The 13,951-nt window shown below is 40.0% G+C and overlaps 1 protein-coding gene and 1 long non-coding RNA gene across 2 annotated transcripts in view; one reads left to right on the top strand and one right to left on the bottom strand.

The window, feature by feature from the left end:
- Positions 1–90: 90 nt before the first annotated feature.
- Positions 91–6,273, top strand: LOC108447999. Its single transcript, XR_001863749.1, has 2 exons — positions 91–2,380; positions 2,669–6,273. It is a non-coding gene; the product is annotated as an uncharacterized LOC108447999 (long non-coding RNA).
- A 1,484-nt stretch (positions 6,274–7,757) lies between these two features.
- The window catches only part of HINT3 (histidine triad nucleotide binding protein 3), a 6,873-nt gene continuing 679 nt past the window's right edge, over positions 7,758–13,951 (bottom strand). The window contains exons 2-5 of the mRNA XM_008637955.2: positions 13,616–13,733; positions 12,246–12,315; positions 11,356–11,482; positions 7,758–9,438 (exon numbers count right to left, since the gene is read on the bottom strand). Coding sequence (XP_008636177.1) covers positions 9,391–9,438; positions 11,356–11,482; positions 12,246–12,315; positions 13,616–13,733 — 363 coding nt within the window. The 3' untranslated portion in view covers positions 7,758–9,390. The remainder of the gene's footprint in view (positions 9,439–11,355; positions 11,483–12,245; positions 12,316–13,615; positions 13,734–13,951) is intronic.

The following is a 13,951-nucleotide window of genomic DNA, read 5'->3' as shown; positions in this document are numbered from 1 at the left end:
CGGCGTGGGTGTCGCAGCAGGTAGAGAAACACGTTCCCAGGAGAGGAGCAGAGGTGTGACGGTCCAGCAGAGGGGCAAAAAGGGGTTTGTCTTGCAGATTATATTTTATTTTAATATCTAGTCTTGATAACTGTAATCCCGTAGTCACTGATCTCTCTGTTGTGTTGATCTGAAAGGTTTGCCTTATCCAGATTTTGGTAAGCTGTTTATTAGGACCAGGGCAGGTCAGCACTGAACTCACGTTCTGTGTTTCTTTTGAACAGCTTTCTTTTTCTAAATGGCTAAGATTTTGCTCATGACCTGCAAGCACTGCACGGGACACCTTCTTTATGCATCTCCATAATCTCATCCTGCAGCTTCTCCAGTTATCCCTTCCTGCAGTAATCAAAACTGAGGTTACAGTGAAGCTTTAGTCCTGATGATTGACAAGAAAGCAATCTAAGGTGACCTGGCAGCTAAACATGAGCTTTCCTAGAGGAGAAAGAAAAGAGGTAGATGTGGATCTGGCTTGTTCACTTCGTAGTTGAGTGCTGAGACCCAGCAATAAACACATTGCTGAACTGCTGACAAACCCTGTGAGCCTGAGATTGCTTATAAAATCTTGGAATTATTGAGAGAGCTTTAGTGGAAGAAGTCTGCTTTTGTTTTTCCAATCCATCTCAGTTTAAATTTCTTAGCTGTACTGCTTCCCTTTTAGAAACTCCTTAGATGGGGTTGTTGGTATTATTTTTAAGCATAATCTCTTTGAAACTGGCTTTTGCTTGCTTTATCTGCACTGCTTTACCTTCAGGGCACTGCTGTCTGTTCTCACAAGGTGAATATCTGTTTTTCACTGATACTGTTTCCTACAGAAGACATTAAGAAAAGCTCTGGTTTTTTCTTGCTCTTGGCTTGAGGATCCATGCAAAATCTCTGGCAGTGTATACATGTTGCTCAACTTAGTTTGAAAGTGAATGTGCATTACTAAGTAAGATTTACAGAGTATTTGATTCTGACATAAAAACAAAATGCTTTTCAGATGCTGTGTTTGGAAATGGAACATACATTCCTGTAATGCCACTGAGGAGAATCAAGCAGTTTGTTAGTGTGGATGTGGGGAGTCATTTTAAAAACATTACGTAACGCTTTTAGGGAGGGAAAGGAAGAAAAATTACCCTTTTTTTAGCCTTCAGGGGAGTTTTATATACACAAAGTATAATTACTCAACTTGAAATTTATCCCGGAAGCTAGAATTAACCATCTTCCTCTCACAAAAAATACAACAGCGGGATCATACAACAATCACGAGTTTCAACTTAAAAGTGAGAGACCATGAATGAAAAGCCATTATTTCATGTGTGCTGTTGCTTATTATTCCCAATTCCATTCTGCAGGGATCGTGTTGCTCACCCCGTGCACTCTTCCAGACCCAGAGGCAACACAAGTGTTTTTTGACTGACCTGCAGGTTCTGCTGGGGAATTTCAGGAACCCTGTCCCTGCTCATGGGTTCATGTGCAACATCACCAACATATGTATGTGGGCAAATGTCCATGAAATCTTACTTTTAAAACAACAATCTTTTCAAAATACAGAAATACCCGATATATAATTCAGTTGTTGAACTGTTCAGAATTTGCATTTCTATCCATTTCCCCGTAGAAAATCCAGCTCTAATCCTGTGTTTTAACTTCAGATGTCCGTGAAAATATCAACTCTACTTATGTGCTACCTGGAAACTCCGGTTTGCATTTTTCAACAGGTGGACGAAACGACCCAGCAAAGACATAGCACATTGAGATCTCTGTAGGTATATAAAAGTCTGCCCCTAATTCGTCAGAACAACCACGTCCTGCACCGATAGTCCATAATCTAAGCCCGTGGAATGCCACAGGTGGTGGGCAGCCCGTGTACCGGGAGAGGTGAGGCACTTGCACCTCTGCCTGCCCGCGGGCTGTAGCCGGCAGACATGGCTGTGCAGCACAGCCTTTTAAGGGAGAACAATCTATTCTGCCTTTGTCTTCTTCACTAAATAGGGTCTGCAGACAGCGACGCGCTCGCTAACTGGATTTTCACTTCTCCTTGCAGTGCCTGATGAGGAAAATCCCCCTGCTCCCACCATGTATTGGAGTATCGGCTCCAGATAATATTTTCTGTGCATAGTAACTTCCACAGTCTGAGGGAACCTTGTCGGCACGCCGTGAATTTGTCCACCTTTAATCAGCGTTCCGGCAGGAGAAAGGCTTCCCACCCCCGTGCATGGGTTGGTGTGCCGCTGCTGCCGCTCGGCGAATGGTTTGCTCTCTCCCCAGCTCAGCCAGCACTGCATCAGATTGTTTAGGAAGTCCGCGGGGCTGCCGGGTACCGGGATAAAGTTCTTGGAAAGGCGTCATTGCAAGAAGAGTGAGTACTGCGCTATGTTTGTGTTGCACGGAGGCTGCGGGGTTTGATCGGTAACTGCGGGACCGGTGGAGCACCGTGTGTGTGAACTTGTAAGCATAACTTAATGCCCTGTGCTCTTACATTACCTATGAATTTACGCTGAATCACTTCTACTTTCTTCATTGCTGTAGAGTTATGAGTGGACTTAAAATCTTCAGATATTTAACATGTTTTTCAGTAGCCTTGCCTCTCACTCGGGCAAAACTCTTCCAAAAAATATCTGGCTGGTTTGTTGTTTTTCCTTCACAGCTGACCGTGCACACAGAAACCATAGTTACAGCCAGTCACTGATTCGTTTCCTCCTTGAGTGCCATAAAACATTTTCAAGAAATGGAAGGAGATCAAGGGCAAAGTGCTAAAGCTACCGGTGCAGTGGGTGACCTGAGGAAAAGTTGGCAGACCTGGGCGGAGGATCACATTGAGTATCAGAGGAAAAATCCGTTCAGCAGCGATGACAGGCTTGCATCTAAACCTGCGCATACTCACAGAGGAGATCCTACCTATGGGAGACCCCCTGAAGGGTCTCGGACAGAGCAGAGAGGGAAAGATGCTCACTCACACGTAGGTAAAGAAGTAGAAGAGCTGTGCCTGATCATCAGAAGAACTGGAGAGGTGGGAGAAGATGGACACATGAGTGTGACATTTGGGCAGCTGTTTGAAACATATGTGACTATTTCCAATAAAGTAGTGGGAATCTTGTTAAGAGCCAGAAAACATGGTCTGGTTCATTTTGAAGGTGAAATGCTTTGGCAAGGAAAAGATGATGATGTGGTCATCACTTTACTACAATAAGGCTTTGTCCTGGAATGAACTTAGCTGCATGGTTCCATTTGGAGAAACAGATCTAGATACCATCTTCACAGGTTTTGATTACAGAATTTCAACTCAGCTACCTACTGGGATGCAGGAGAGGAAATGGGCGAGAAGGATAAAGCATATTTTTGTAAAAGTGGTAGAGATTTGGACAGAAATCACATCTTAGGAGCTAATCCATCACACTGACATTGGATTGTCTTTATTATCATCTACTACCAAGTATATGACAGTTTTTGAAATAACTCTGCTGGCTTACTGCTTTTAGGTTACTGAAAGTATAAATTACTAACTTGCTATCCTACAACATCGATTCTTGCAGGTTGTGAAATACTTACTGCATGGGAGACTGGGATTTGTAAAACGTGGAATTGAAAACTCTTGTGGGAATTCATAGACTTCTTCAAACGAAGAGCCTGGTATATAGCAAAAGTTAAGGTTCAATTAAACATGGTTAAAATGAATAAATAGAAGTTATTTTCATGAAGTAGATGGAAATTCCCAAACTTACAAAAATAACACAGCAAGGATACTTGATGGTTCCTAAATTAGTTGCATCTTGTTTGTATTTTGGACAGCTGCACTAGTTCTGGTATTTAATAGTCTAATCTTACAATCTTCTCCAAACCTTTTGAGTCTCTTGTTCTTTTTCTTCTCTATCTCACACCATTTTTACCTGTTCTGTTCTTCTGACACTTTAGAAGAAGTCAACAAAGCTCTTCAGCCTTTTTTGGTGAATTCAGCTATACCCCTTCATAGAAGGTAGGATGCCACAACGTAAAGATGCAAAAGTCAACAGAAACTCTGTATTGGGGCACCTGTGCATTCATTAGGAAAAAAAAAAAAGGCTCTTCTTTCACCAAAATGTAGCAATGTTTTTTACAAGAGGAGAGCAGAGATAGTGTAGTGCCAGATGCATAAATAAAAGTCTAGCGGCACAGTCCCATACCTCGTTTATCTGCTTTCAGAGCACAGTTGTGAGCTCTCCAGACTGTTTAAAAGAAAAATACAGGATTGGGTAAAAAATAGTTGTAATAGTGCTATAAAAATAATCAGGAGCTGTATTTACAAGAGTTCCCACCAATAAAGCTGCGTAACTTGAAATCTAAAGTTCTATTTTTTTATCAGTACAAATAAAAGCTTCTGTGTGGTGCTAACTACACTACTTGATGGGTCTTTAAAGTACAATACTTTCCTGCATCAAAAGGATATTAAAATTTAATATAAATTAAGATTGATAAAAGTGATGTGTAATTTTATGCTATTTATATAAAATAACTCCTATTGCAAAAAGCCTAAAAGAATGGGGTTCTGTTTTGATATTTTCATCCAATGGGGATTTGCATCAAACTAAGTCTTTTGACTGAAGGATTTCATTATTACTCTGCCTCCTTTTTTTTCTGGTGAAAAGACAATGAAAATAGAAAAAAAAGAAATTAATGTGCTGAAATAAGTGTATCTGGGGAACAGGGGAGTCGTAGAGAATGGGTTTTAATTACCATATAATTTTACCACATTGGAAAAGGGGGAATATGTGCTGCACCAGGCACTTGTCTTGTTCCCTTAGGTTTCAAACCCACCGCTTCTTTCCAAATCTACATCTTGCAGCTGAAAACAAGACATGTCGTTTGTGATCTTAACATATTTAAGATGCTTTGTTCTTTTTGGAAAAGCACTTCTTGCCAAATGACATGGGCACACCTCAGGGTATTTCAGCTCCCGTTAGAGGAATCTTTACATCTATTTGGATTTCAAAACAAATTGAGCTTTTTATAGTGCAGCCATCGAATTAGTTTTGTTTAACAGTTCTGAAATCCACTCAGTTCTGCTGAAGTGTTAGCTCATAACTTGCAGGAATCAGCATTAGGCACTTCAAGTGTCACCAGCTGATTAATGGGATGGCAGTATCAGGAAAAATAATACATTGCTGGACATTGTACAAATAATTCATTCTAAAACACACATGTGAGGCAGTATGTCGCCTGAGCACCATAAGATGCAAGCCCAGCCCATGCAAATTTACTAGATTTTAATTAAGGCTGGCTCAAACAATTAAATATCAGTAATCTAGGCTCTCACTGCCATGTAAGTGGTAGATGCTTGAGTACATCTACAAGCAGTTTAAGTACACCTCTGATCAAAACAGAAGCAGAGCAAGCCCTTAATGACATGGTCTTACCTACTTTGTAAGCAACTAAAAGAAGTTTGCTCTATTATTATATTTTTAATAGAACCAAGAATTACTATATAACGAAACTATTATTTATAGAGGGATTTTTTGTTTTTAAATAGTTACAGAGCCATGTTTCCTGCCTGCCAGCTTTAGATGAGCATTCTGGAAAGAGTGACTGAAACCTTTCTGTGTGCCCATGCAATGATTATAAACACCGAGCTGCCAAACTGGCTCAGCACACAGGTTGACAAATCCAGTCTCGTGCTTCCAGCAACAGCCAGTATTGAAAACAAAAAGGACTAAAAGAGAGATAACAGAGCTGGTCAGCTTGCCCACTGGTACACTCCAGAATAAAAAAATTACTCCTGAAGTCTGTATAGTCATGAATGCATCGTATCTAATGCACATGACTCAGTTTAGCTACGAGTTTTACACAATTATGCTTCTTCATCTGTGATGTGATTCGATTAACATCTACCAATGAAACAGGAATTTAAACTTTTCAACATGCAACCTTTATTTTCAGCAGGCTCCCCTTAGAGTAAATAGAACAGAATTCATTAAACTATTTTTGCAGAAATAGTAGCATGTGAGGGGTTTTAGTATTACAGATTATTTGGAGCAGTAAGTAAATGCCAACCTTCTAAAAGGTGTTCTTGCCCTGCTAAGTACCTTTCAGCTCTTTAAATCTCTCCTAAACTTCACTTTGTGACAGATTCCCTCAGTGACCTTTCCTTCCACTTGAAGCCTGTAAACTCTGCATCTGTTTTGGACTGTACATCGTATAGGAATTAGCTGTGGTTTGTCTTGTCAAACACTGAAGGCACTTTCACCATTTCAATAAATGTTGCACAGTAGTTTGAAATGACTGAGTTTTTATGTAGCATTTTATTGTTTCCAAGTTTCTCAAATTTCAAATACAATTTTCACTGGTTTGCTCCCATTTTCCTACTTTTATTTACAATTCACACTTAAAAAGACTTCGGAATAGTCTGAGGAGTTATTATCAATTTAAGCAAAATTTTGTTTTATTTTTAGCAGCATTGTATGTGTATCTCTTTCACCCTTTCAGAGGGAGCAGCTAGTACTTCAGCATAAAAGCATTATTCTCTGGGTTCGTGTTAGGTTGGGAGTTTATGTAAAACAATTGAGCAAAAGAGTACAAATAAAGCTTTGTCATTCCTAAACATGAGGTCAAAAAAGCAGCTTTTCTCAAGACTGCTAATACTGGATCAAAGAATAGAGCCAGCAGCAGTGGCTAAACAACTTTCCTTTGCTTCTCCAGGCTCTTGGAGAGTAAGAGCTTCTGAGTTCATGCTCCTTATTGATCTTTGCTCCTTGGAAAGCTCTACAGATGATTTCTGAAGATTTAATTAAAATTACGAAAAGCTTCTATAGAAGACAGTGACAAAGTTAACAGGATCTGCCCACTGCCTCTTCCGGGGGCTAGCCAGTAATTCAGAAACGTATTGGAAGTATTAGGATAGGCTTTTCAGAAAGTATTTCTTCACCTAATTAAAAAAATTATTTGCAGAGGCCAAGAACTTGTCAATGCAGAAGGAAAACAGACCACAGTCCTGTGCTGAAAACCACTAATGAGAGGCTGAGCATTCCTCTCAGTAATTAGTGTGCCTCTGTTTAATGCTTTTGTTATTTCAGCTGTTTTGAGGCCTGTCTGTTGCTGTCAGGAACACAGGAATTCCCCATCTTTCTCATCAGCAAAACCCTGGAAGCGACATTATACCCACATTTTTACCTTTCCAATCATGCCACTAGTGGGGCCCTTCTCCAAAGTTAAGATATAAAAGTTGGCCTTTGTGCTTTCATGTACATTTGGCAATGTACAGAGTCTGGCTGGGCTGGTGGTAACTTCCTTCTGAGCATCCCAGGTTTTGGGTGTGACTGGAAGAGTGTTGGTAACCCAGCAGTTCTGGTCATTGCTGAGCAGTGCGTGCACAGCATCAGGGCCTTCTCTCTTCCAGCTCTGCCCCTCCAGTGGGCAGAAAGCTTGGAGAGAGCACAACCTGCACACCTGGCACAGACTGGCCAGCAAGGATATTCCATGACATAAAATGTCTGGAATAAAAGCTGAAGAGAGGGCTTTTTTTGGTGGGGGAGGGGGGGGCATTGCTACTGGCCCGATTGTGGGAGGTCATGAGTTACTGCCTTTGCATCGCGTACCTTGGCTTTTTGCTTCCTCTTTCCTTCACATATTAAACTGTCTTTCTCTCAACTTAGAGTTTTCTCATTTTGGTCTTTCTATTCTGCCATCCCACTGGGGTGGGGGGTGAAGAGCGAGCAAAGGGCTATCTAGGGTCAACCCCCACAGTCAACTATTCCACTGCACTGGAAAATCATTCCAAGATTAGCATTTATTAATCCTTTTTGACAACAGTTCATGCTGGTATTTTAAATATTACATTATGTCACAGTTCAGTATAGTTACATAAATTAATTACAGATCAGAACACAGTAAGTTTTAACTCCTGAAAATCCTTAACGTTCAGGTATTTCATGAAGTTAGAAGCCAGCTCAAACCTCTTCATCTACTGCACAGTCCAAGTTCAGTGGCTTTAAGTCACACTTTTCCTACCAAACCTAACAAATTAAAACCCTAAAGGGCTGCAAATGACATGTGAGTGCCCACTAATAACAGTAACAAGACATTAGGAAGATAATCTTACAGACAGAGAGGTGTAAACTCTCCCAGGTAGAAAATGCTGTTCTTCAGAAGGGTGCAGACTCTGAAGTACTGTAAGAACATTACAACACATCATACCACTAAGGCAACAGGTGCTGGATCCGTGGAAAACACAGAATATTATGTTCAGGGAAGCTTGCAGGTGCAACAGACATTCTCACCTCAGCTGCATCTGAATGCATCAGGCAAGGGCACTTGGTTAGTTTGGCACCAAGACATGCTCTGTGAACAAACAAAATCCACTTCATGTGTTCTGGAGTTTTAACTTTCCAGTCTGCCTTATTATGGTACTGAAAAACAAGCAATAGCATTCCTGATTAGAGTCATGCAGCATCAGCAGGTTCCGTAAGACACTTGGCATGTTCCAATTTTGGGCTGAGTCCCTGCTATCCCAAAGTCAAATCACATTGCTCTTATGTAAGTCTGACACACACACACACAGTGTTTCAGACCAACTTCTCTTACTGCTCCATTTAGAATCCAAATTTGGCCAAGGCATTAGTAATCTGCAAGGGACTTCCAGTGAGAACAAGATCAGAAAATCTGGATTTTTCTGTCTACTGCCATGCAGAAGAGCAGTATATTAAATCTGTTCTTCTGAACTCTTCACGTTCTTTGTAAACATACAGTAACTAATTTCAAATATTGTGCACATAAGAGGGAAAAAAAATCTTTAAGTCTATTTACACATAAACCATATTCTCGGTTATACAGCACTGTATTGACATTTACTGTGTCACTGTGATGCAAACAAGGCAGGTAACATTGAAGTGGTTTAGCACCAGAAAGTCAGTACTGTACTTTCAACAATGCACCTACTCATCACTAGGCATAAGTAACATATCATACAAATGCAGATGGGAACAAATGTTTGAAATGTTACCTGCAATCCCAGAACAATGCATCTTGAAAATGAAAGCTTAATTCTGCAACAAATACTCCCTTTGGTACCATTCACAAGCTGTTAGTTTTAACTCGTTGCCTTGGTTGCAATACATTCTGCTGCTACACTTGGCCTTTTAATAGGAAGAATTCTCTGCCTGTGTGCATGTGTGTGTGTGTATTACGGCTGTATATACACAAATATAAAATTGTAACTGAAATACATCACGCTAGGGATGTATACAGACTGATGTATCCAAACAGAAGAATTAGGTTGGCAGCTACAAATTCTGTGTGTATTTCCTCATAAGGAACTAAAGCTTTTTTTATCCTGGGATATTATTGGCAACATCAAACTGTGCAACCTTAATTCAGAGCTTGAAGACCAAATGACACAAGCTTTCAGCTGGCAGCATTTTCAGTTTGCAGTCTCTCGATCAGCTGTTCAGCCTATAAAAGAGAGAAAGCAATGCATTAACTACACCATGGGCCTTTAGCTTACTGAAAATTCCATTTTAAAAACAGTGACACTAACAAAGCCTTTGCTTTTCTCTTTTACAGACAAAGTGTACAGGAGAAGCAGAATACAACAACAATTCCTTTCAACAGCAGACTCCCAGTTTCCACCAAACACTCATGAGGTGATCAGAAGAGGAAACATAACCTGTGGAGGTTAGAGGAGGTTTGAGCAAATAAACAGCAGATCTATTAAAGCACCGTGACTTTAGAGACCTCAGAAGACAGCAGTGCTCGGAACAACCAAGTGGTGAGACCTGGGATTCTCTATGAGCCACTCCAGAACACCGTGCTGTGACCTCTCATCACCCACCAGCCTCGAGCGTTGCTGAGGGATGGAGGGCGTTCACGTGTGTGGCTCGTGTCACAAGCTATTACCTCGTCCTTTGGTTACGTCACTGCACCAACACATACTTTTGTCATCATACATGGCTGTTTACGCATCATGGGCAGAACTGGGACAGCTGTACTTCCTACATTTAACAGCACCAGCTCACACAGCCCTCAGGAAGGCTCAGGGCAGAAGGAAGTCAGCCAACAAGCAGACTAGATTGGGCACGTGGAGGCTAAGAGGGGCACTTCTGAAACAGATCAGTTTACTGTCAGCCTTTGCTTTTTTTGCCAGTCCTACTGAATTGATCTTTTCATTTGAGCTAGTGCTTGGGGCTTTATTAAGATCTCCAAAGGAACTACATTAAAAGGTGAAAAGCTCAAGTTTGGCATATTTTAAATACAGAGAGTAAAAATGCAATCAGCTACTGCAGGTAGGAGCAACTCAACAGGACTTCAGTAGTTACTGCAGTTTATTTACAAATAAAGCTACATAAAGCACGCAGAAACCGAAAATTATATTATCTGAATCCTGTTTTGCATTCTTAAACAAGTACCACATTCAAGACACTATAATTAAAAAAAAAACCAAAACAAAACCACCACCAACCCAAGAACATTTTCCAGCTTGACAACAGGGCAAAATACCAAAGTGCATCCATACTGGATAACCAGACTTAGTACGGTTCTGCCTGAACTAATCCAAGATAATAAGAAGTAAAACTACATAGCTATATGTATTTGAGGGACAAATATTTGTAAGATGCTCAATAACACAGCAGACACTTCTGCTTTTCTTGAGCTAGTTGTGATCTTCAGCAAGGTCCCACTGTAAAGAAGCCATGTTTCTTCTCTTTAAGTAAGAAGCTTTTGATTTTGGGGATGTGCAGTGATACCAGGATGCTGCAGCTACATTGCAAGGACAGGTGCTTTGCTGTATCAAAGCTGTGAGAGTGAGGTTTAGATCAAGAGAGAGATTTTCAAAGTGCTTTAATCAGTGTCAGTTCAGTCTCATTGCTAATCCTTACTGACGTAAATCAGTAAAATGTTTCTGTAAAGCAGGCACTTGGTTTAGTCTAAAGATGACAAGATGAGAAAAACCACATGAAGTGATAAATGCAATCATTAGGTGGATATGTTTTCACCTACACTGGATTAATCAGGGTATGTGCAAAACAGACCATCACAGTTGAATATATCCTTTTATATTAAAACCCAACTATTTACAAAGTGTCCACAGATGCACATCACACAGCCTGAGCTTCAGGCAAGATCCAGAACTACTGTACTGTTTGCTGTTAGTTATTAGCACTCCATTCCCCTTAATAAGCACAAGCATGAAGGGTTTTACCTTCATTTTTTCTCAAACAGTTAATTCAAAACACATGTAATTGAGAATTAAAGTAACAACAAAAAGAAATGGTCAGAGAATTTTTGGACACAGTTAAAAGGTTAGAAAGACATGGCATTTTCCGCTCATAATTGAAAACCTACAGCAAAGCTCACCTGCATTACACTTACCGTGATAAACCAGTAGGAATTGATTCTGTAATAGAGCCTGGAGAGGAATCCCAGCTGACTGGCTGGAGCCAGAACATGAAGATGCAAGTGGGGTATCGAGCAGAAGGGAGGCCAGTGAAAACCCATTCTTCAGAAAAGGAAAAGTACGAGATAGTGGTGGCATTAATTCAGGAAGAAGTGGAACATCACAGGTAATTTAACAGGATCCACAGAACTAACAACTCATCACATTTTCATTGTATATAAAAGCAAGAACAAAAATATGCCCTTTCATTTCACCACAAAAAAAGCTTTTCAGATGCCCATTAACCTCCTCCCTCACATCTCATATTATGTGTATTTAAGACACATTTTTAAAATGAGGAGTTAAAAGAAAAAGTACCTTAAATGTATCCTATCTAGTTTTCAGCTGGAAAGCCAACTATCAATTTTAACCATGAAGGTCAAGCTAACTATTTCTTTACAGTGCTTAAATTATGTTACAGTTTATTTCAGCTATCAAAGGCCTTAAACCAAAGAGTCCAGCACCAAAATCCAGTGAATGCTGGTATGACTGAAAGACAGGGTAGTGCCCTGCTTCAATAGGCCAAAGTTTACCTCTCTTCTGGCATCTAGGATTTAAAGCATATGTGCAGCAAGTGCCCTCCTTATTCCAAGATGTGTTCAAGAAAGAATCTCAGAGCTAGAATGCAATTTGTGCCAGAACTTGATCAGAAAAAAAAGTTTATATTCAATGCCAGCAGATTTTAATTGAGAATTCATGCAATAACTGAATGTAGAACTGATTTCTTCCATAAATCACAGTGCAGGTTCTGCCACCATCTCTAAAGTAGCATTCTGAAAAGCAAAAAACACACTCAACAGAAAGACGGAAGGCTTCTATTACATACCTTACATCATTCAAGTCACTAAAATTATTCTTCTGGAGAACAGCTTTTCCAACTTCCATCATTCTCTTCACTATTAAAAAACACATAAAATTTATTTTTAAAAGGTATTCTTCAGAATATTAACTTCAATAGATTAATCTACACTGAGATCACAGACATGGGTTTTTTGAAATATAAACACTGTAACTACTATTAGTCAAACAAAAGACAGTCAAGAGAGTGTGTGCAATGATTTACTTGAAAATTGCCACTGATACCAACTTCCACACCACAATGCTTTTCAGTGCTATATTATTCTAAGAACTTCGGCCAAAGCCATGCTATCACCACACCCTTATTAAAAAAACAACAACTACTGATTGGTCAGGATGATGACTTTACACTAAATCCAGTGTTGTATCTACACAGCTACAGGACTTTGACCTCCAGGTCCTGTGAAGCCTGGAGTAAGTTTCAGAGATGATACATAAATTAAAATTAAAATAAAGTTGTCAGTCTTACTTATTACCAGGTGGGTTTCATTGCTCTATCACTGAAAAATGCAGCAACCCTATTACAAAAACTTAAGGCAAAAGTCAAAGGAATTGTGAATTGTCTTGCAGCCAAATACATACAGAAGTTTTTTTCTGGAGAAAACCACCCTATGTTTAGAGAGAGAAATACAGCGATGCAAGATTTGCACACTGCAATTATAACTCTTTTCTTGCATAATATAAATGTAGATTTCCCTAAGGTGGAATGTCTTCATGGCTGTAGTTTCTCCTGTTACTCAACACACATAGCTAGCCACATCTTGTGAAACAAATTCCAGGACAACGTCTTTTTAAGGGGGAAAAAAGCTAAATAAACCTAGCAACAATAAATCATGGCTTCAACATTACAGAATTTTATTTTTTCAAAGATTTTTAAAGTTTTCTGGAACACCATTTCCCTTTTTCATCTGTCACTCCCTTTTTTCCTGACAAAGAAGGCAGCACTTAACCTGAAGGTATACACTTTATAAAATTCTTCTGTAAGCTTTTAGAATTGCATATGCATATCTAAGAAAATATAATGAAGCAGCACATAAATGCTTTAAAAATAAAGCTGTACTTCCAACAAAGTGCAGAGGCATCTATACTCCATGCAAACAGACTAGATTTCATGCACTAGGGCAATGTTTTTCCAGAACTGCACAAAAAAATGTGCCATTCTAGAATAGCAGACAGAAGTTCCCATAAAGGGTATGTCCCCATCTACACTCACTCACTCACATCATCTATTTCCATTTTTACAAATCGTGTCCAGAGTTGTAGTTTACTTGACAACACCCTCTTTCAGACTGTGAAAAATGTTTTTCCTTTAGGTTAAGCACACACTTGCAGCCTTACCTAGAGGTATGTGCTCTGTCTTCAGTGTTTTGCAATTTCCGATGTGCTTCACGGGCACCACCAGATAGTGGTGGGGGGCACCAGGTTTTATATCTCTAAAACAAACAAGGTCTTCATCCTAAAAAAGGATGCAAACACATTAAAATGGACTAGGGCGAGGACACTGGCAAAGAGTCGGTCAATGTCCGTGTTCTCCGTATCGATGCGATACCTAATACCACAGCTGACCCAACTAGCAACAAAAGCTGAGGGTTTTGGAGGCAGCACCCAGGCACGGTGCCCCGTCCGCTGCTGACCTTCCGCAGTCAGGATTCCTCAGCGCCAGCTTTGAGGCTT

Source organism: Corvus brachyrhynchos, unplaced genomic scaffold (genome assembly GCF_000691975.1).
Source record: "Corvus brachyrhynchos isolate BGI_N302 unplaced genomic scaffold, ASM69197v1 scaffold14, whole genome shotgun sequence".
Lineage (NCBI taxonomy): Eukaryota > Metazoa > Chordata > Aves > Passeriformes > Corvidae > Corvus > Corvus brachyrhynchos.
The sequence above is the reverse complement of the archived record's forward strand: the minus strand, read 5'-3'. Positions and strand labels throughout refer to the sequence as shown.